The sequence below is a fragment of the Cavia porcellus genome, unplaced genomic scaffold, assembly GCF_034190915.1.
Source record: "Cavia porcellus strain 051 isolate PalLab524CR breed Dunkin Hartley unplaced genomic scaffold, mCavPor4.1 scaffold_14, whole genome shotgun sequence".
Lineage (NCBI taxonomy): Eukaryota > Metazoa > Chordata > Mammalia > Rodentia > Caviidae > Cavia > Cavia porcellus.
Genome location: NW_026947497.1, coordinates 76061045 through 76082815, shown reverse-complemented (window position 1 = coordinate 76082815; position 21771 = coordinate 76061045). Strand labels below are relative to the sequence as shown.

Genomic DNA, 21771 nt, shown 5'->3' with positions numbered 1-21771 from the left:
TCTGATGATAGATATATATATCTATATATCTGAGATTATATACAGTACGGGGCTAGAGGAATAGTTCAATGGTAGAGTGTCTCCTACCACATGTAAGGGCTTGGGTTCAATACTCAGGACTGACGAAAGAAAAAGTGAAAGGATGTGCCGTGGATAGGGAGGGCCTATAACATACGTAGTGAGAATGCGTGATTGGTATTTAATTGAATTGAGAGAGTTCACATTTTAGCTAAGTACAGATATGCCTTAATCAAAGTCGAATGGGTAAGGGATATGAAGAGATGCTGGTCAAAAGGTACAAACTTCCAGTTGTGAGAGTAACAAATTCTGGGGAATGAAGGGTAATCTGACATGGTAACATTGGTGACAGATATGTTGAGTGTGGTAATCAATATGTTCTGTATATGCATATCAAATCACATCATGCACTCCAAATATAAAAAATTGTTAATTATATCTCAAAATAGCCTGAAAAAAGAATCAAAATTTGTACATGGTAATAGCTAGTTTCATAAAAGAAATCAAATCTACTTTGACCATACTTTCCTCTGGTCAAATATGAATTTACTTCTATACATGCTGTCCTAGTCAACAACCTAAGAAACACTAAATTGCAAGATTCTACGTTTACCACTGCCTAGGCTAGATGAATTTTCCATTGAACAAAACCACACACCCTAACAGTTTATTCAGAAAATGATAATACCAGTTATTACCAAAGATATGGACATAGTTTGAAATATATTTGACTGAATCAGTTTAAGTTGCTTCAAAGCAACATTCTATTACAAAGGACACTGTCACACATGGTACCAACCTGTGAAATGTTCAGTAAATTCCTGTTCCAGTTTCATGGCTCTCTCAAATGTTTTTCTGGCTTGTTCTTCTGTCAGACGCTTATTCATTTCCCTATGCAAGTATATTTAGAAACTGATATTTACCATATTATAATATTTTTTTAAAAAGATGGAAGGAGAAAACACATAAAATCATACACAGTTGAGCTCTGTTGAAAACATGAATGTCATTAAGAACAGATTTAGTCATTGGATATATGGCTTATATTTGGAAGAAAAAAAGGATTTTCAAATTCCGTAACAGATCAAAGCAGCCCCCAAACCCTCTAAGGATTAATTTATGACAGTCATGATTAACAAAAATCTCTTAAGACTGACAGATTTACCTAATTTATAAGGAAACGTGAATGACATAAGCATCATGAAAAGACAATCAGAAAATAAAGACTGAGGAAAATACTACAAAAGCAATGACCTGGTTTCTGCACAAAGTAATTACCATGATGGGTAGGGAGAATGAGGAGGGAGAATCTGTAGATTAAAAAACTTAATGACTAACCCTGAAACCTGAAACCACAGCACTTGGGAGCCTGAGGCAAGAGAATCACTGTGAGTTCAAGGCCTGTCTAGGTTACAAAGTTAGTTCAAGGACAGCCTGAACTGTATAGTGAAACCCTGTCTCAAAAAGAACAAACAAAAAACAAACCGACTTTCAGAAATCAGGAAACCCTGATTACTTGCTATCAAATCATTATTTTATGCATGAAAATCATGGTAGTCATATTTTTAAATAAACACCACTCTCAAATACAAGTTAACTACATGGATGAAATGGTATGTCTAGATCTGTTTTAAAGTAATCTGGAGTGGAGGGGTAAGGAGGTGAACAGATGATATCAGAACGTAAATTGGTAAATTTTACTGTAGCTGGTAAGGGGATATATGGAGGTTTACTCCTAATTGTGAGGGAAAACTTTTAATATTTCATCATTAAGTATGATGTTTTCTTTTCTTTTCGGTACGGGGGAATCAACTTATGACCCTACACTTGCCAGGTAGGCATTTAAATGCTGCTGAGCTAAATCTCCAGCCCAATGCTTTCTTTCTCTATCTTTACACGGTTACTAGCATTCTGTGACCTTCCAGGATTTCCTTGAGCATTTCTTGTAGAATAGGTCTAGTGGCAACAAACTTCCTCGGTTTTTCAGTGATCTGAGACTTCTGAAGATCAGTTCGCCAGCAGATTCTTGGCCAAAACTTTTTTCTTCAGTGCTTTTAACATACCAACCCACTGCCTTCTGATTTCCAAAGCTTCTGATGACAACTCTTCTGATAATCTTATTGGAAAAATCTTGTGCATATGACAAGCCACTGATTGCTGCTTTTAAAATTCTTTGGTTTTTCAATTGATTATAATGTGCCTTAGGGAAGGTCTCTGAGTTTATTATGCTTACAGTTCATTAACTTTTTGGATGTTTGTATTTATATCTTTTATCAACTGGGAAAAATTTTGGCCATTATTTTTTCAAATAATCTCTACCCTTTTCTTCTCACTTCTTTTGGGACTCCTCCAATATGTATGTTGGTCTACTTGATGTTCTACAATTTGTTTTTCTTCTGTTCTGGACAGTTGGTAATTTCCACTGGCTTTTTTTTTTTTTTTGAGACACAGTCCATGCTGAACAAGGCCATGCTGAACTGAACTCATGGCTATTCTCCTGCCTTAGTTTCTTGAAGGATGGGGAATATAGGCATGGGCTGCCACACCCAATTCCACTATCCTATCTTTCCATCTGCTGATTCTTCTGTCTGCTGTGGAATCTCTTCAGTGGATTAAAAATAATTTAATTACTTTTCTTTTTGGCCCAGAATCTTTTTCATTTTTCTTTTTATTGGTATTTCCATTGTGCTCATATATCATTTCTCTGACATTGTCCATGTCTTTTAGTTCTTTGAGCATCTTTAAAAATGGTTAATTAAGTCTTTGGGTCTAGTAAGTCTTACACCTAGTCTTAGAGATCATTATTTTTTCTTTGAATGGGCAACACTTTACTGTTTCTTTGTATTCTTTGCGGTTTTTTTGGTTAAAAACTGGACATTTGAGTCCTATAAATCTAGAGACCAAACTTTCCCTTTTCCCCAGGGTTTGTTGGTCATTTAAAATTTGTTGTGCACAGTATTTCTGTGCTGAGGATTGGCTTGAGGTGAGAACTTAGGGTTTTTTCTCACATATTTTTTGAGACTGTGTTTACCCTAGTAATACACAATGACTCTCTAGATCTCCTTTGTATATGTGGTCACTTCTGAATGTCTAGGACTTGCCATGAAAAGAGGGGAAAAGGTACTGATCTTTTAATCCCTTGTAAGTTCCTTCATCTTTGGGGGCAGGAAAGGGCAATGACAGCTCACTGCCTTTGTCTTTATACCTTCAATCCTGTATCACACCATAGATCCCTGGCATTTGGAGACCAGGATCCTGCTGCCCATGCTGGGTCTCACAACTAATGTGCCAAGTGCTTAAGGAATACCTACCTGCATGGCTCCGTTATGGGGCTGAGTAGCTGCTACTACTATGAACTAAAGGGAAGCTGCAACCTTTCAACAGACCTCAGAGTTCCAAAATAATTATCAGACAGATGCTGCTATATGATTGTTTTGTAGGCAGAGAGAGATGGACTTCTGCTGCTATTATTTAGAGATTCTCTTTTGTGATGTGCCCAATCCATTTTATTCTGTTGTCTTTCCAGCTCCACCACTGTTTTCCTTTGTGGTGTAAGGGGACGGAACCCAGATGCTTTGGCATATGCTAAGCAAGCAACCTTCTGTAAACTTATAAACCTCGCTCCTTAAGAAAGTTTTAAATTTGTTCAGTTCCATATCCTTGATTTTTTAAGTGTCATTATTTCCTGACAGGAGCTCAAACCCAGGGCCCTGAGCAACTACAGTCCAGCTCTGTATCTTGTATTTTTATTAAATAGATGGCACCTCTTTACGTTTAGTAATACTTTTCATTTTAATGTATTCTTTGATAGTAACGAAAAGCTAGTCTACTTTTGGTTAACATTCACATGATATATCTTTAGGAGTCTTTTTATTTTCAACCTTTTGACAGCCTAAAATTTTAAAAGAGTATCTCACTCAAAAAAACAACGTAATTGTGTTTTTTTCATCTTTTCTGACAAATTTTGCCTATTGGAAAACTTAGCATTTATTCTGGCAATAAACAAAGTAGTCTACATACTGAAATATTTGAATTCACTTAAGCCCTCTGTCTATACTGTTTTGAACCATGTGTTCTATGTTTGTATTTGCTTTTGTAACTTTTGTTTAGATTTTTTTTTTTTTTGGCTATTATGTTGTAATACACTTTTTATTTTCCTAATGGTTCTTAGAACTACACTACCCAATGTTTCCACTCTTGGCTACATGTGGCTATTTAAAATTCTAACAGATGTACCTTGGATTTCAGTAATATTAATGGTGACAATGACAATTAGGGTTAACATCATACAGTGTGTATTTAATCCTCATTCACTGGTATGTACACCCCCTACAAGGTGGGTATACATACTATTATTCTCTGTATCTTATAGATAAACTGAGATGCATGGAACATTTGTATTTAGAGACTACATATTAGGCATTCACACTTACATGATATTTTCCATGGATTTGGGCTTGATAAAAATGGATATTGGATAAAGTTGTGCAATTTGTAATCTCTTTATGGCATTTCCAGATACGTCGAGTATACAGTGTTTACCCTAAAATAGAAAAACAAGTGAACTAAGTCTTTTCAAATATATCAAAGATACATTTCCTATAGGTACAAAATCTAGATTATAAAGTTTGGATCATTTTAGGCAAATTATTATTCCTACTAACAAATTTTAGAGGGAAAATGAAATAAAACAATTATTATGAATAACTAATGTGTGTTCTCAAATAATTAATACATTTAAAAAGTAACAAAAATACAGTATTCAGATTTCTAGCTGTTACAGATCAGTAATTTCCCAAAATGGTGACCAATGCTGGGTTCCTTCCTTTAATTTTGTTAAGATTTCAAACTATCATCTTCCCATAACCATAATTTTATAAAAGAATATATGACCAATAGAGGGCAAAAAATCCTAGAATAATAACAATCTTCTAAAGTGAATAAATGTGTAAAATCTGACATTCTGTTATTTTCTGTTATTTTTCAATTTAATTGGGAATTAGCAAATACTTTATCATTAACTGGAAATTGGGAACCTGACTTCTGAATTTAAATGACAACTTTTCTGACATGTTTAAATTCACTGGCAAACGTCATTTTACATTTTTAAAAATGAACATTCTCATGTTAAACAGGGTAGTATAGTAAGTCCCTGATTTCTGAACATTTGAGTTACAGTTGCAAACTTTCACAGGTATACTGTGTAAGACTCAAACTTGGTTGGATATGAATAAATCCAACTTACAAGCGTTTTCCCAGAATGGGACTCGTTTGTATTTCATGGACTGTGTACTTTCTTTTTTTGACACAGAGTCTTCCTATATATCCCAGACTGGTCTCGAACTCACAATCTTGATCCTGTCTTCTAAGTGTTGGGATTTTATGTACATACCACCATGCCCAACTGAATCAGATTTTATTACAATGTAATTTAAATCAGGTCCTCTCCCTCATAAAGCATGTTGTAAGCAAAAGGCTTGCATGCATGTAAATAAATGATCATCTTAACCTAGCAGGTATGTTGAAAATAAAAAATTAATTTGTTAAACACTGCAAACAAAAGTAAAAAATGTATTATCACCTATTTTAACAGCAATATTTTACAGATTGCTAAAAAATTTAAAAAAAAAACCAGCAATACTAACATTCCATTACATTTGTTCTCTCAATATATGTACGTAATAATTTGAAAGTAAACTACCGACTTACTGTTCCTTTACTCTGTATTTCTGACAATAGTGGCAGCTCATACAAAAATCACAATATAACTAAATGTCATCTAATAATTACCACCAAGCTGGCAGTTCTGCAGTCACTATCTTTTTCTGATCACTGTGTTTTGAAGAGTACAGAACATTTATGTGACAGTATGCCTTGATAGGTTAGCCTGCGTCTCCACTAGCAGTAGCTGGTGTGCTGTAGTTCTTACCTCAGACACGACTGTGTCTTCAGTCCACCTGTTTGCTCTATTACAGTGATGTTCACTTTGACCACGTGTTTAAGGTTGTCTGTCTTTCCATTGTAAATAAAATTATATTTTTGTTCCTAATTGGTGAATAGTTTGGGGGAGGATATTTGAAAGTATGCAAAAATCCTATCAAAATTTAACTCATTAACATTAGCATGGCTAATGATTCTTACTGGAAACAATTACTATCGTTTTTAAAGAGAGATTTCATAATTTCATCAATTCTTTTACCTTAATTAGTAGATAGTCTAATGTAAGGTAAAGCTTTCCATTCTACCTGTTTACTCATGTATTAGATATAATTTTGGACTGTTAGATTCTTACTTTATGTGTTAGAATCAGCTACTACCATCATTTAGATATTCAAATATTAATAGTTCTAAAAGTCAAAATTGTACAGAAATCTACACTCACATGACTAATCCCTACTACTCCATTTCCACTGAGCCATTCTTTCTGCCTCTCTCATTCTAGGTAACTGTTATGGTTTGTGTCTAGGTGCCCCCATCAAGCCTCATGCAGTCATGGAGGCAGCTGAATCTAGTGTTTGGAATTGGTTTCTTGTCTAGTCCTGGGATTAGTGGTGAGTGCTGTATCCGCTCAGGGGTGGAGCCAGTATACAATGTAAGGGAAGGAAGTGTGTTTTTGTTGTTTTGCCCTTTTCCTTCTTGCTGTTTGCCGCTGCCATGAACAGCTGCCCTGCGCTACGCCACCCTGCCTTGGAGCCAGCCGAGTATGAATTGAAACCTCTAAAACTGTAAGAAATAAACCTTTTCTGAAGTTGGGCATCAAGTATTTTGTCTCAACGAGAGAAAAGTAACTGACATAGTAACCAATTTCATTACGCTCTGACTTTCCTTATGTTTTTACACAACTGAAGTGTATTTTCTCATTTCCTGTTTTTAAATACCACAGATCCTCTTTTGCATGTTACATATCAGTTCAGATACCTTTATCATCATTATTATTTAGTAACTACAGACAACTACATTGTATGGATATAAAATTGATTATTAATATTTAATCACTTTATATCTGGGCAGTCAGATAATCTTCAATATTACATAATTTTAAGTGAAGAGTTGCAATGAAAATTCTTCTAATGTATTTGTGATAAATTCTGTTAGTGAAATACTGGGTTTAATGGAAGATATATTTGCAGTTTTGCTAGATATTGCACATTATCCAATAAGCTGCATCAGTCTGTATGTATACCAGTAATGCAGAAAGTGTGTAGTTCCTCTCAGATTCAACAAGAAAATGTTTTCAAAAATTTTTCCTAATGGAATTTTAGTGTATTCTAGTTTTCATTTACATTTATTAATAATTACCAAAGGTGGGCATAATTTATGTACAAGGGCCAGTTTTATTTTGTTTTTGCTTGAAATGTGGATAATAGTCACCCCTTATTCCCAGTATATTCTAAGGTCCCTGGAGGATGCCTGAAACCCTGGAGTTAAGAAACAATATACATGTGGCACTTTTTTTCTATACATACATACGTACATATGTAGGTTTAATGCCTTTTCCACCTTAACTATGCAATCACTTATCACATACTGAAGCTGCAATTTTTAGTTTGTGGTAGCACAGCAAGCTTTGCAAAAATTTCTTTTCCCTGCTTCACAATTGCATGGACAGAAAATTTGTTCTTACCACAGATTTTAGTGACTGCCATGAGATTTTTTCTTCTTAAATTGATAATTTTCATCAAAGCACATTCTCTCTAGCATATTGAGAGTGACATTATCTCACACTATAGTTGTTACTCCGCTAAAAGTCCACACATAAAATTTTGGTGCCCAGAATGGCAGTATTGTGAGGTGCTATGGACCTTTAAAAAGTGGGAACTTTTAAGTTACTGGGGTGCAATGCACCCCTGAAAGAGATTGTGGGACTCTTTATTTTTCTGCTCCAGTTTGACATGTGACTCTGATACACACTCCCACAATGATGTGCTGCCATCTGTCTTAACTAGATGTCAATCTATGGGGTAGCCTGATCTTGAACTCTGAACTTCCAAAACCATGAGCTAAATAAAACCTTTTCTCTTTACAATGTCAGTTGCCTCAGGTATTTCATTTTAGTAAAAGTTGGCTGACACAATTCAATATTGTAGTTTTGAGATTTATCAATATGGATACACCTAACCAATATATTAGTTTATTCATTCTAGCTGCTGTATGGCACTATGTAAATAAGTTACTATCTATTCTCATTTGTTAACTCTAATTTTTCACATTATGTAACGCTACTATGAACATACTTATATATGACTCTCATGTGTGAATCTATATGTACTTAAGATACCAAGAAGCAAACTTCTAGATCATAAGAGTATGAACATTTATTAGGTACTGACAAACTGTTCTTGAAAATCAGTACTACTGCTAACAATATCCAAGGTTTCCTATTTCTGCAAATCTGTGCTAACACTTTTGAGACATTTTTATTTACTCAGAAATGTAAACTAATCAGAATTAAAGAAATCATTACAGCAAAAGCAACACATACACATGAAAAACTGACATGCTGAGTTACTGTTTAATAGGTATTTCAAGTTTTAAAAAAACTATTAGTTCTAAAGTATGAAATAATTTGAATTTCTTTTCTAGGCCCAAAGAGTGATTAAGCACAACAATATGCCCAGAAGGAACACTATTTTGGTTTTACCTTAAATCTGTTTTAACACTATGTCATAACGAAATACTCTGAAGGATGCTTCCAGGAACCTACTGTCAGTACGGTATTAGGTTTAAAAATTGTTTTTGGAGACTTAAGAAAACTTTTTGTTTAATCTCAGTAACAGTGCAACTATATTTACTGTGAACATCTCATTCACTTTCAGTGATGGACCTTGCTGATCTTAGCTTTTCAACATACCATTTAAGTTGACAAGTAAGGCCAGACACAAGGTCTATTTACAACAAAAGACCTTCAAGTAACAGCTTCCCTTTTTAGAGAAATTCATGCTACCATTTCTAATCTTATTTTCTTTATCTACATTGTGTTGTATCCTACTTTTTAAACTAAAATTAAATATGTAAGTAAATAAATTCACATAAGAAAACTCATCAAAGCTGCGCCATTTGTCATATTTTTCATACATACAAAGTAAAAATCTCTATCCCATCACCGTTTATACTGTCAAGGGAACACCTGATTAGAAACTTTATTCTGGGTTACTCTGAGGGTTACCTTTTCAGCTACTTCTCGCACAGACTGAACGCTTGTTCCATACAGATGGTTGTTATATTGGCCAGCTTCAATGAATTTATGTTCTTGGATATCTTTTTCCATCTGTTCTCTTGAAGTCACAAAATGGTAATCTCTTCCGTCGACCTCATAATCTCGTTTTGGTCTAGTTGTATCTTTAACAGAAAGAAATTTGGGGAAGTTCTTAGTATTAAAAACACAATGAATTCATTTTCTATTTAGATTACTATAAAGCTCAATGCAACAGACATAATTTATATATGAAAAAATAATATGGAGGATAAAACAACTGATAAAATGATCATGAACCATTAAAAATGCTTATGTTTATTTTTGTCAAATACATTGACAGGGAATGGTAAGAACACCAGTTAGAGTTTTTATGTGGTTACTCACGAGGAACACAGGATCCAAATTTGTCAGGAAATTCTGAGATCAAGTCATCATTTATCCTGTCTTTCATAGGTCCCAATATGATAACTGGTCGAGTATAATTAACTATAAAGATAAACTATATGTTAAAAGGCATAAACATTTAATAAATATTAATATACTCTGTTTTGTAGAGAATAAAATCATCTTGAGGTGTTATAATTTCTTTGTTCTTCTTTCTCTGTATCACATCATCAACTAAATATGACTAACTTGCTATTTTATAAAGCTTTAAGGTATTCAACTTCACTCAATCTCCAACTAGAAGGCAACTGAGTGAAACTTAGCAGTTTAACAGATAATGTTTCTATATATTACCAATATTATCTCATTATAAATGTGAAAAGAAAGTATATGGTTTTTACAAATAGAAATTGAAAGGAGCTGAAAAAAGAAAAAAAGGAAATTTGGTGTGGTGATATAGTAATAATCTAGAAAGATAATCTAATAGAGGGTATATACTGGGTTTCCAAGGGTCATGGCAGAAGAAGGGAGATTAGTATTAAGAACTGGAACACTGGCAGGAAGGCTGAAAAAAGAGGCTTTTAATAAGGAGCATATGACAGAAGTAGAATAAAAAGGGTCTAGAACCTACTTGGATGAGGATAAGGCACAGAAAAAGGTCAAAGGAAAGACTTTAGAAAAGGGTTATTGGGAAGACAGTATTGTCATTATGGATACTGGAAATAGGTTGTTTATGAAATAAAACACCATTATAAATCAGTTAATGTAAAATGACTTCATCCTAGCACACTAAACTTCATTTCATAGAATTCAGATATAAAATTTCTATATAAATCTATAAATAATAAAATTCTAATATGAAATTTGTTTGCAGCATGATAGAGACCTATTTTCCAAAGAGTTTTTTTCAGCTTGTTTTTTGTAAGATTGTAAAAAACCAACAGACTTCACAAACCTTCTTGCTGATTCACTGGTTCATAAGACAAGACATATTCTTCTTGACCACCTATTAGGAAGTTAAAGCACAGATAAAAAAACCTGACAAGATAATAAGCATGAATCTAATTCTTTATATTTAACATATAAAGTACTAAAGTTTTCCTGAGAAAACAAAAATATATAAAAATATACTTTACTTCAAAATGATTTACAGCAATATTCAGTAAAAAAGGCAAATTAATTAAACTATAAAGATTTAAGCTTAATATAACCAAATATAAATGTTATTTATTATCACATTCTGTGCTTATAGATCAAATCTATTAAAATATTTGTGATGCTGAGTATGTGCTATTAATTTTAGAATTTAAGAACTATTAAATCTCTCAAAGATTAATACTATTAAACTTTTCATGACTAATGTAACTAGTTCCACACTTATGTATATTAGATAATTTGTTGTTAAAAAACACTACTCTTTTGGTCCCACCAAGTTTAATATTTAGCAAAGTATCTTTTGTTTTAAAAATAAATACAAGTGTAAAACTACTGTCACTGTTTTACTGATGAAAAAGTTCACGTATTATTCTTATTCATCAACTCTAATAAAATAGAATTTAAATCATTAAAAAGATCTTTTGAAAAATTAAATCTTTTCCTTCCAACAAAAATGAAGCAAATTAATAGTAAAGAAATTAAATATAGTTTGTTTTGATCTTAAAAACACTTTAAAACTTCTGAATTACATAAGAGGGGTAGAGTTTAGGACATATGCTAAATAAAAGTCTGAAAATTGTATTTGAACCCACTGAAAAGCATTAAAAAGTTAAAAGTTCTAGTTCTTAAAACATACTAACAAAGTAGGAAAAAAACCTAGAATCCAAGTGGCTCAATGAAAGCAATCAAAAATTGAAGATTTTCTCTTTGATTATGAAGTTCTGTAACAACTTTCACTGATTTTGTCATTAGTTTTCATTGTATGTATTCAGTTGCAGTTCTTTTAAATTCACATATTGGTTTAAGTATTCTTTCCTGCTTTTAAATATATTTATTTGTTTTAAATTTTATTATTATAATATATAAAACATTTTACAAGCTGCTTTTTAAAGTACTGGATGTTAAACATGATTCACATACTAACAAAAACATGCAATTTGAATATTCCACACCTTAATAATTCATGCAAATGATAAAAGAGACAGTATATACTTTTATTACTTCTCTTTAGTTTAGATACTCAACTATTCTATAGTGGCTTTCTGGTTGTAAGTTACTAAAATGCTGAAATCACATTTCCACATCAAAAAAATTACGTAGAAAAGAAGTCAACCAAAATGAATGAGAGTTAAAGGTATATACTGTCAACATGAAAAAATAGTAGGGACTGATATGAACAGAATGGACCTTTTGAGCAGCCATACTCATCTGTAATCAAGATTACTTTCATATTAGACAGCAGTAAAAAAAAAGTTAGAAAAGCAATTTTAATTTTTAAGAAGCTATGACTAGTAATATTTATGTACCGTCCCGTCCTCCCATGCCCCAATTTGTTTAAAAGACTTCATGTGTCTACCCCATGTAAGAATACCAAGAATGTAATATGAAATACAAAGGAAACAGTATTACTTTTTTGAGCACTGACTCAAAAGTCTTTTTCCTCATTTCTTACTCTAACCAACAGAGTGAAAAACAATGACTTGACCCACGCTAGTATCAGTGACAAAGGAGAAAGGAAATAAAGCTAAATGTAACTTGGCATTATTAAAAAAATTAACTTAGTGTTCATGTTAAAAATAAAATTAAACAAAATGTCAAAATACAAGTTTACTCCTCATTTAGCCAGTATCTACTTTTCATAAGAGACATACATATGTGCTAGTAATAAAACTATTTATAAAAAAGGTTTTAGCATTTTCTTAAAAGGTTTGGATGATTTTATATATATATATATAAAACCCTCTATTCAAAATGGTCAACCCGGAAGTGTTTCAGATTTAAGTTTTTCCTTTTGCACTTGAAACATGAAATTCTTCAAAATTTGAGAATTCTTGAGAACCACATTGCTGCTAAAAAGTTTTAGAATTTGGATAGACACTCAACTTATAGTAGATCTTATTTCTCAAGAACATAATTTAATTGACTTTCCCTGATTTTAAAATTAAGCATCTGATTTTCAGTTTTTAGAACATATACTGACTAAGGAAAAAAATCAACCAAAGGGTATGTACTACTTCAGATTACAAAAGAACAAGTAACTTAAAACACTTACGGTAACTACTTTCACTATCGCTGGCATTAGAAGTTACATGCTCTGAAATTGCAGGACAATGAGAAAAATAAAAGTGTCATGAGTTTAAAAAGCTGATAAAATTAAATTATCAAAGTAAAACATAACAACATATATTACAAAATGTTGATATAAATCACATAAACCCAAAACATTTTTAAAAAGCATTTTTGATCTTTAAAAATTTAATTTTTAAACAAATAAATATGAATCAGCAAGAGAAAATACCTGTAATTAAAGATAATCCCTTATTATATAATATGGCTCATGAACAAAATCTCTAATATACATAGCAAGCAGAACATGGCAAAGAAGGCAAAGTGATCCTACATTAGATAAAATGTAGAAATAAAACCCAAAATGAGAAAATGTATTTGTACTATTTTAGTTTCATGAAACATCAAAGACTAGCAAAGCAGACAAGTTATATTTGAGCAAACAACAGATGTCCAATTTAAGATAGGGGTGTCTCTGTAATTTAAAAATAGGCCTTAGTTTTAGCAAAGTTTTAGTTTCCTTGTTCCTAAAGAGAAAAAACTCATGTTTCTGAGATCATACAAAGCATATCACAAATTCAATGTCTTAAAAATAGTAAGTGGGAAGGAATTGTTTAGGTTGGGATTGGATTTTAAAACATATTCCATTTTGATAAAATTGACAGTAGCTGTTTTGCAAAACATGAAAAAAATAAAAACGAATACATCTTGTCAAAAATACATCTTGCTGCACAAGGTCATGAGTTCAACCTCCAGTGGGGGAAATCTTGCCTAACTTCCCCTCAAAATAATTCCATTTAATAAATTGGTTGTATAGTAAGCAAAAGGTACTCCTTTTTTACATGTAAATGTAATCTCTCAAATCTTCCTTGAATAAAAAACAATTTTATTTACAACGACTAAAAGAAACCCTTTCATTAAGAGGAAAATCTGAATTTCTAACGTTAGGGAAAGAATTTTGTTCCTCAAGAAAAGGAAAAAAAATCTGAGTACAAACAAATACTGGTTAAACCACAATACCTCCTACTGGGTCTCAAAATCAAGTAGCACTATGTGAAAGCACAGAGAATGGCAGAATTTAGGATTTCAAGTTAAAAAAAAATTCATGAATTGCTGCTATAGTGAAAAAATATCTGCTATTCTACCCTGCAAAGACAAGATGTAACTTTCTTCAAAGACTACAAGTAGAACTAACATCTGACAACCACAGGTAAAACTATGGTTTTTTAAAGCTTATATTTAAAAAGTTTGTTAGTCCATGGAGTTCAAAACAATCACTTAAAATTGTATAATATTCTACTGGACTAATAAATTATGATTTTACTTTATCACTTATAATTTAGATACTTTAGTTTGCTATACTGGACTAATAAATTATGATTTTACTTTATCACTTATAATTTAGATACTTTAGTTTGCTTTAAACCTTTCACAAACATCAATAATGATAAATATATTCATTTTTGCAGCTTTTTACCTATCCTACTTGAAATTTATTCTCAAAAGTAGGAATGTAACATTAAAAAATCCTTGCTTTATATTAGGATTAATACTATATGCAGCAACATAAATTTATAAGAGAAAAATTAATTATGATGTGAAATGGAAATATAAAAGAAACAAAATCGGTTAATGTCAAATTGATAATTATGAAAGCTGGGTAAACCAACTTGTGGAATTCATTTTTACTATTCTACTATCGACTATAGCTGACATATAATAGTAAAGTTATTATTATCACATTTCAATTAAAAAATTCTATTCATCTTGAACTTTGTAAGACTATACAAGATTCAAAATTTGTAAATTCTGAATGTTGTATAGTCTTACACAGTTCATCACTGCTCGGGAACTTATCAGAAAGGTAAAGTGCTTTTTCCTCTCATAATTAAAAATATTGTAATCTTCTAGAGCCTTGAGCTGGGGTATAGCTCAGTGGCAGATCACGTGCCTAAGGATGCAGGAGTCTCTGGGTTCAATTCCCTGCATCCTGGCAACAAAAGCAAAACAACAACAGCAAAAGAAGGTACTTTGCCAAGGAAGTTATTAACACAGCCAATATACATATAAACAAGGTGTTCAAATTTACTTATCAGAGAAGGGAAAATTAAAAGACAAAGGATATTTCTATCATCTACTAGAATGGCTAAAATGAAAAAAAAGAAAGTAACAAAACAGACCAAATACAGACAAAGATCTACTGCATCTGGAACTCATATACTGGCATAGGCAAACTGGGAATCGGATGACAGCACAGTCCTCCCTCAGTGCCTAGGGAGGACTGGTCTAAGACCCTAGGGGGAGGCCAGAATCTGAAGATGCAAAAATCCCTTAAATAAAATAGTACAGTATCTGCATGCAACCTGTACAATGCCTCCCCACTTACTGTAAACCATCTGGATTGCTTAATAACATCTAGTGCAATATAATTGTTTTATGAATAGTAGTTACACTGTGTTGTTTAAGAATAATGACAAGAAAAAGTCTGTCCAGTACACAAAAACCATCAAAGGCCTAACTACAAGGGGTACACGAAAAAGTTGTGAAGTGAACAATGCTCAAAAAAGAGATGGTGAGAATGTGGATGTATAAAATGGCAGGTGGCTACAGCAGGCTGGGCCTACACATCCGGATCCTCATTTACATGATACAGGTGGCAAGTTCAGTTTCTGCTCTTTGGACATTTGTGGAGTATTCCCTCCAACTATTTCTGATTCATGATTGATTGAATACACAGATGTGGAACCAGTAGGACAGAAGGTCACCTGTATCCACTAAAACTGAACACATGGATATGTATAACCTAGGATCCTTCCCTTAAGATATTTTTTCCAAAAGGCATACATATGCTCACCAAAAGATATAGAAGTATGTTCAAAACAGCCTTTTTCAAAATAGCCTCAGACATATTTTATTTAAGATCTGAGGGATATGTACATTTTAATATTATTACTTTTTTCCATTTACATTTTAGCATTTTTTATGTCATTAAAAATATGATTTCAATGGTTATACAATACTATACAGTATGAATAAATCATACTTTATTAACCATTCCTCAACTAAAATGTTTTCAATTTTGGCATTTCTAAATATTAAAATTAACATTATAATATATAAACCTTTTCTCTATCTCAATTTATGTCCCAAAGGTAATTTCCTTGAAGAAGACTAAAAGATACTGTCATGGTTTATGTCTGTGTCCCCCAGGCCTCATGAGTTTGCATTGTCTAGTGCTTGGATTGATAGTGTTAGTGCTATACCCACCTAGGGGTGGAGCCAGGATGTGATATAATGGCAGGAAGAAGGTGTGTCTTGCTCTTTGCTGGTTCCTGTTTGCTGTTTACAGCCACCATGATCTGTGGCCCAGCCATGCCCACCTGTCTTGGAGCTAACTAAGTGTGGACTGAAACCTCCAAAAACTGTAAGAAATAAACCTTTCCTTTCCCAACCTTAGGCTTCAGGTGTTTTGTCTCAGCAACGAGTAAAAAGTAACTAAGACAGATACCATTCCCAGAAAGGTTCTAATCAACTTGTATTCCTAATCATGTTTTTTTTTTTTTTTTTTTCCTCCCTTTTCCTTTTTATCGGTATCAGGGATTGAACTCATGACTGCCTGCTTGCAAGGCAGGTGCTTATGCCGCTGAGCTAAATCCCTAGCCCCCAATCATGATTATGTTGAAGAAGCCACTCCATAGAATCTTTGAAAGAAAAGTCTGAAGTGACAGGTAAAACACATTACTTTGTTTACTGATTACTAGGGAGATTAAACATTTCTATAATGCTTATTTCATCTGTTCATCTTTTGAGCATTCTTGTTGGTTTAGTTTGGATTTGGAAAGTCCTTCAAAGGCTTCTATGTTAAAGGCCCAGTGCCCTAAACCTTGGTGCTATTGGAAGGCAGGGCTTAGTGGCACATTTTAGGTCATTTGGGGAGAGATCTGGAAGGGGACATTGGAGTCCTGGCCTCATCCTTCCTGACTGGGATGTCAGCTGCTTGTCCCACCATGCATTCCCCTGACAAGATGACTGTCTTGGCATAGATTGAAACACAACACAGCCCCTCATTCAGGTCATGGAATCTCCAAAACTGTGAATCAAACTAACGTTTTCTACTTTATCTGGTTATCTCGAGTGTTTGCTCTAAGTAATGGACAGTTAACACACCTACCTTATTTTATCTGGTTTTCTAATGGACAGTCTGTTTCTTACTGGTAGAACTTAGTTCTGTAATATGCCACACTTTTTATTGCAATGTGGCCATTTTTTGGGTAGGAAGTTTGATCTCAAAACAATGTTCCATTTAAGGTTCCTTTATACAGAAACTGCCATCATGATTGACATTCAAACTATCTTCAGGGTTGCAAGACTCACATGCTAAATGTAAAATTTCTACATTTATTCAATAATGCATACTCAACAAAAAAACACAAAGGCATTAAAACTGTAACAGTTATTTAAGATACGCAGGTAACAGGAATAAACACTGAGGTACTAGGATAAACTGATGATAGTAAACCGGCATTCTTTCAGAGGATTAAATTCGTTAGAAAAATAGTGCTTTTAACGTATATGGCTATCTGTTTGACATACATTATGCAAGTGTTTTCAAGTTTTCATTTTTTAAATTTATGTTTGCTGAACACACGCATTTCAGATCTAATAAAGTTTCACCTTTCTACTCAAACATCTATTCTTGATAGTGTAGTCTCTCCTGTTTTCTCTCTTCCCTGTCCTGTATCCACATAATACTACTAGTTTAGTATTATACTGTAACAAAAATGAAAGTAAGTTTGATTCTGGCATCTAAGAACTGTGCACAATTCTGCTTAAGTGTATAGAATAAGAAAGGAAAGAGATACAAAACAGGGAAATTATGGGGTTAACAGAAAATATTGAGGTGTTCCACAAAATGGAAAATTATAAAAATGGAAAGGAGCTTATTACTCATTGGTACGAATCTTTTCTGACACTGTGACATGATTGCACAACTAAGTACCTTTTGTATCTTCTACTGAGCTATATTTACATATAGTCTTTGTTAAAGGACTCTTATCCAATCTTATTCCCTAGAGCTTCTTTACAACTGCCTACTTAAAGAATAACACACAGACAGGTTTCTAGTTCTAGCTTTTAGCAAATATGATGACTTATATTTTCCCAGACTTCCATGAGTCCTGCTAGCCAGAATCAGGTTTGAAAGAACAATTTTTCTCATGGTTTTCTGAAGACAAGTCAGTTCTCATCATAACCAGTTTTCAATTTTACTGATATATGTATTTTTTTTACAATTTTTAAAAAAGGGGTATTTTTATTTCCTGTTTTCTGATAAAACAATTTTTAGAATTATGGGGTTAAATTCTGAGCTATGACTGACTACGTAATAGCATGCCTGTTTTGCACACCAGTAGAATGAAATCCAATATGGCCCTTTATGGATAACTATGACAAGATACAAAAGTGTACGTTTGCCATAAATAGCTCTGGCTAACAGCAAATTGCTCACACTGAGTAGATCAAATTCTCTATAAGGAGAGTAACCTGAAGAAAAGGCCAAATCTCACTACTAATGTTTAAGACTGCTATACTAATTCCTTTTGGAAAGTGTATTAAAAATATTAGTTCCATTTTCCTAAACATCAGAAATATTAACCTTTTGAAGAACATTTTTTAAAGTTATTTTCATTATGACCAAAAAAGCATGAGAAACTTTAACTATTCAGAATGTAAATATGAATAAAAATCTTACTCAGAAAACAAACTAGATATTCAAGAGTACTTATGTCAAAGTGCAAAAAAACCTCTGATTAAAATAAACAAACATGGTTATAAAAGTGCCAGTATAGGGGCTGGGGATTTAGCTCAGCAGCATAAGCAACTGCCTTGCAAGCAGGCGGTCATGAGTTCCATCCCCGGTACCGATTAAAAAAAAAAACAAAAGTGCCAATATTTAAGTATGATGTTTTATATTAAGTGGTTTTAGGGTATTTTTTAAAACAAAGCAATCCAAAAATCTGAAAAGTATCATGCATGAATGTCATACAAATGTTCTCAAATGACCAATGCAGACATTAACAGTATTTACCTAAAAGTTGTTTCACATAACATTTTGCAATTCCAAGGAAAACAAGCCAACATTCTGTAATATGCCACGCTTTTTATTGTAATGTGGCCATTTTTTTGGTAGGAAGTTTGATCTCTTTTTTTTTTTTTCTTTTTCCTTTTTATTGGTACCAGGGATTGAACTCACGACTGCCTGCTTGCAAGGCAGGCACTTATGCCGCTGAGCTAAATCCCCAGCCCCAGAAGTTTGATCTCAAAACAATGTTTCATTTAAGGTTCCTTTATACAGAAACTGCCATCATGACTGACATTCAAACTATCTTCAGGGTTGCAAGACTCACATGCTAAACGTAAAACTTCTACATTTATTCAGTAATGCATACTCAACAAAAAAACACAAAGGCATTAATACTGTAACAGTTATTTAAGATACACTGGTAACAAGATGAACACTGAGGTACTAGGATAAACTGATGACAGTTAATAAAACAATTGGCATTCTTTTCAGAGGATTAAATTCATTACAAAAAAGTGATTTTAATGCATAGTATTATATCTGTGTTGCCATGTCACAAAAATAGGTTTGTCAAGGCAGGTGAGGTGTGTCAATGCTGAGTGCATCATAGAACTGCAATCAAGCGCAACTATAAATAATAGTGAAAAAAGTTTACTAACTGACCAGCGGCTAACACTTTCAAGGCATTCAATTAGCTTGTCCTCTGCAGTATTCTAAGCTATTCACAATGACAGCCATGTACATTGTAGTGCTTGCAGCAGGGGCGTAATGTAACCAGTAGTTTTGGCTAGGATGAGAAGGCATTTCTTGGGTGGAACATGTAAAATTGTGTTAAGGGATGGCATAAACCTGCCTGGCAAGCGTGAGGTTGTGAGTTCACTCCTCAGTACCAAAACAGACTAATGGCAGTCACTGACAAGCTGCTTAAATGAATGGTATCTCCTTCATTCACTGTGCTGAAAGGGTGCAAAGTGCAAGGGGAACAAAACAAAAAACAAAACCTAATACTATTCCAATAGACTCAGCTAGAAGAATGAAAGCCCTTAAAGATCCAGATGGCACTTGACCGTCATTTTATAATGGTTTCCCCTCCAGTGAAACTACTACATTGCCTCCCAGCGTTGAATGATCCTTAATATCATTTACTTGCCACTCATGTTTAACACCTGTAAATTTCTTTTTAATGGCATCTTTAGAGCTAGCATAAATCATCTTGCTTTTTAATGGTGCACTTTCAGGAGCTCCAGATCTGCTTTGCTTTCTCTACAATTATGCTTTTGTCATTGCTTAAACAGAAGAGAACTTTCTTTCTCACTTTCTGATCTCCTCTTATATAGATTTCCTTACTTTAAAATCATTTCCTTACTTTAAAATCATTAAAAACTTTGATGACTTCATCTTTCCCTGTAACTCCAGATGCCACAGTGCCTGTGCTGTGACTGCGGTGGTGGCTTGGGCTCCATGGCACTGGCAGGAGAGGAGGGGCTGGCGGTGGTGAGTATGGAGCATGCTAGGAGCTGCAGGCTCTTTACTGATATTTTGTCTCTCTAAATATTTTCTGAACAAAATTTTGATCTAATTAAGTCACTGGGTGAATAAATTCTTTGAATTTCTGTGCAATGAAGCAGACTCCTATCATTCAACTGATCCTCATCACTATACTGAAAAATCAAACCTGTTTTCTTATTAATACTGATAATTTTTTACATTGTTTCCTCAACTGAAATAGACATGTAAGATTATGGCATAATTATCATATACCATGTTAACATGGGAGCTAAATTTTTCATTATTCTTTTTTTTCTAAGTTTTCCACAGATGTGACAAAAACTGCTAATTCCCATCTTTGTCTTTAACATAATGTCAACTTCAAAATAAATCATCCACTGATGAGTTCACAGCCTACCATGCTGTAGGAGGCAGGTCTGATTGAAGGAGAGTCACCGGGAAGTGTGACTTGGAAGGGTGTACCTCTCTCATTCTCAGCTTCCTTACTGCCATGAGTTGAGGACTTTTCCTTCTACCATGATCCTTTGCTTTCCTGTTTCTGACCATGGACTGAAACTGAATCAAAATTAACCTGTGCTCTCTTTTAAGTGTAAGTGCTGGGTGTTTTGTCCCAAGTGATGAGAAAGTGACCAAGTGAAACTGTCACCTAAAATTACTTAATAAACCAGATAAATAGTCAAGTACTCTGAAAACATCTGAAGTAAAAAAAGACTTTCTGCTAAAATGGCTTTTTGATTCATGTTTTGTGTTTTACATAATAGCCACGTGTATGTGTGTATATACTTCCCTTGCCGTATTTTTTAAAAAAAACTTTGAGACAAAGTCTCATTAAGTTGCTTAAATGCCTAGGCTGGTCTTGAATCTGTGATCTTTCTGCCTCAGCCTTTCAGAGTGCTGGGATTACAGGGGTGCACCACCAAGTCTGGCACAGATATACTTTTCTAACACATAAAAATGACTGCAATTTATTTTAACAATGACAACAACAACAAAAAGACATAAAACTCTATGAACGCATATTTCTACATCCTAAAAATGTAGGTAGTAGTATTAAAATTTTTAAAAGAATCTTATTTTAAAAAATTCCTAGTAAAAATAGTTGCCATAAAAGTTACTAAAAAGGAAAAATAATTATGAACAGTGTTTTTCAAGTGATGTGGAAAAAAAAAAGGAGCATAACAAAAGGTATATGTAACAGAAAGAAAAATCCCAAGCATGTTATAAACATGGAAAGTCTAAAAGCAATCTAAATCACACACCTCCTCATGCCAGAAGGGCATTACTACCATGAACCTCAAATGTATCTGAACAAGGTAGGTTTGCAGGTGGAGGTTAAAACATAACTTGGGAGTATTTTGATCAC

General features: G+C 33.4%; 1 protein-coding gene and 1 pseudogene across 19 annotated transcripts in view; both read right to left on the bottom strand.

Moving 5' to 3' along the window:
- Dlg1 (discs large MAGUK scaffold protein 1) overlaps positions 1-21771 on the bottom strand; it is a 199246-nt gene that overhangs the window by 2888 nt on the left and 174587 nt on the right. For 10 of the 19 annotated variants that reach the window (XM_063224295.1, XM_063224291.1, XM_063224296.1 and 7 more), the window contains 7 exons: positions 12807-12848; positions 11942-11977; positions 10554-10604; positions 9599-9700; positions 9185-9357; positions 4452-4561; positions 818-909 (listed from right to left, as the gene is read on the bottom strand). In XM_063224295.1, the coding sequence (XP_063080365.1) occupies positions 818-909; positions 4452-4561; positions 9185-9357; positions 9599-9700; positions 10554-10604; positions 11942-11977; positions 12807-12848 (606 nt within the window). The remainder of the gene's footprint in view (positions 1-817; positions 910-4451; positions 4562-9184; positions 9358-9598; positions 9701-10553; positions 10605-11941; positions 11978-12806; positions 12849-21771) is intronic. The other 9 variants (XM_063224293.1, XM_063224294.1, XM_063224298.1 and 6 more) reach the window with 2 other exon arrangements.
- LOC111753595 (cofilin-2-like) lies at positions 16396-21688 on the bottom strand (annotated as a pseudogene).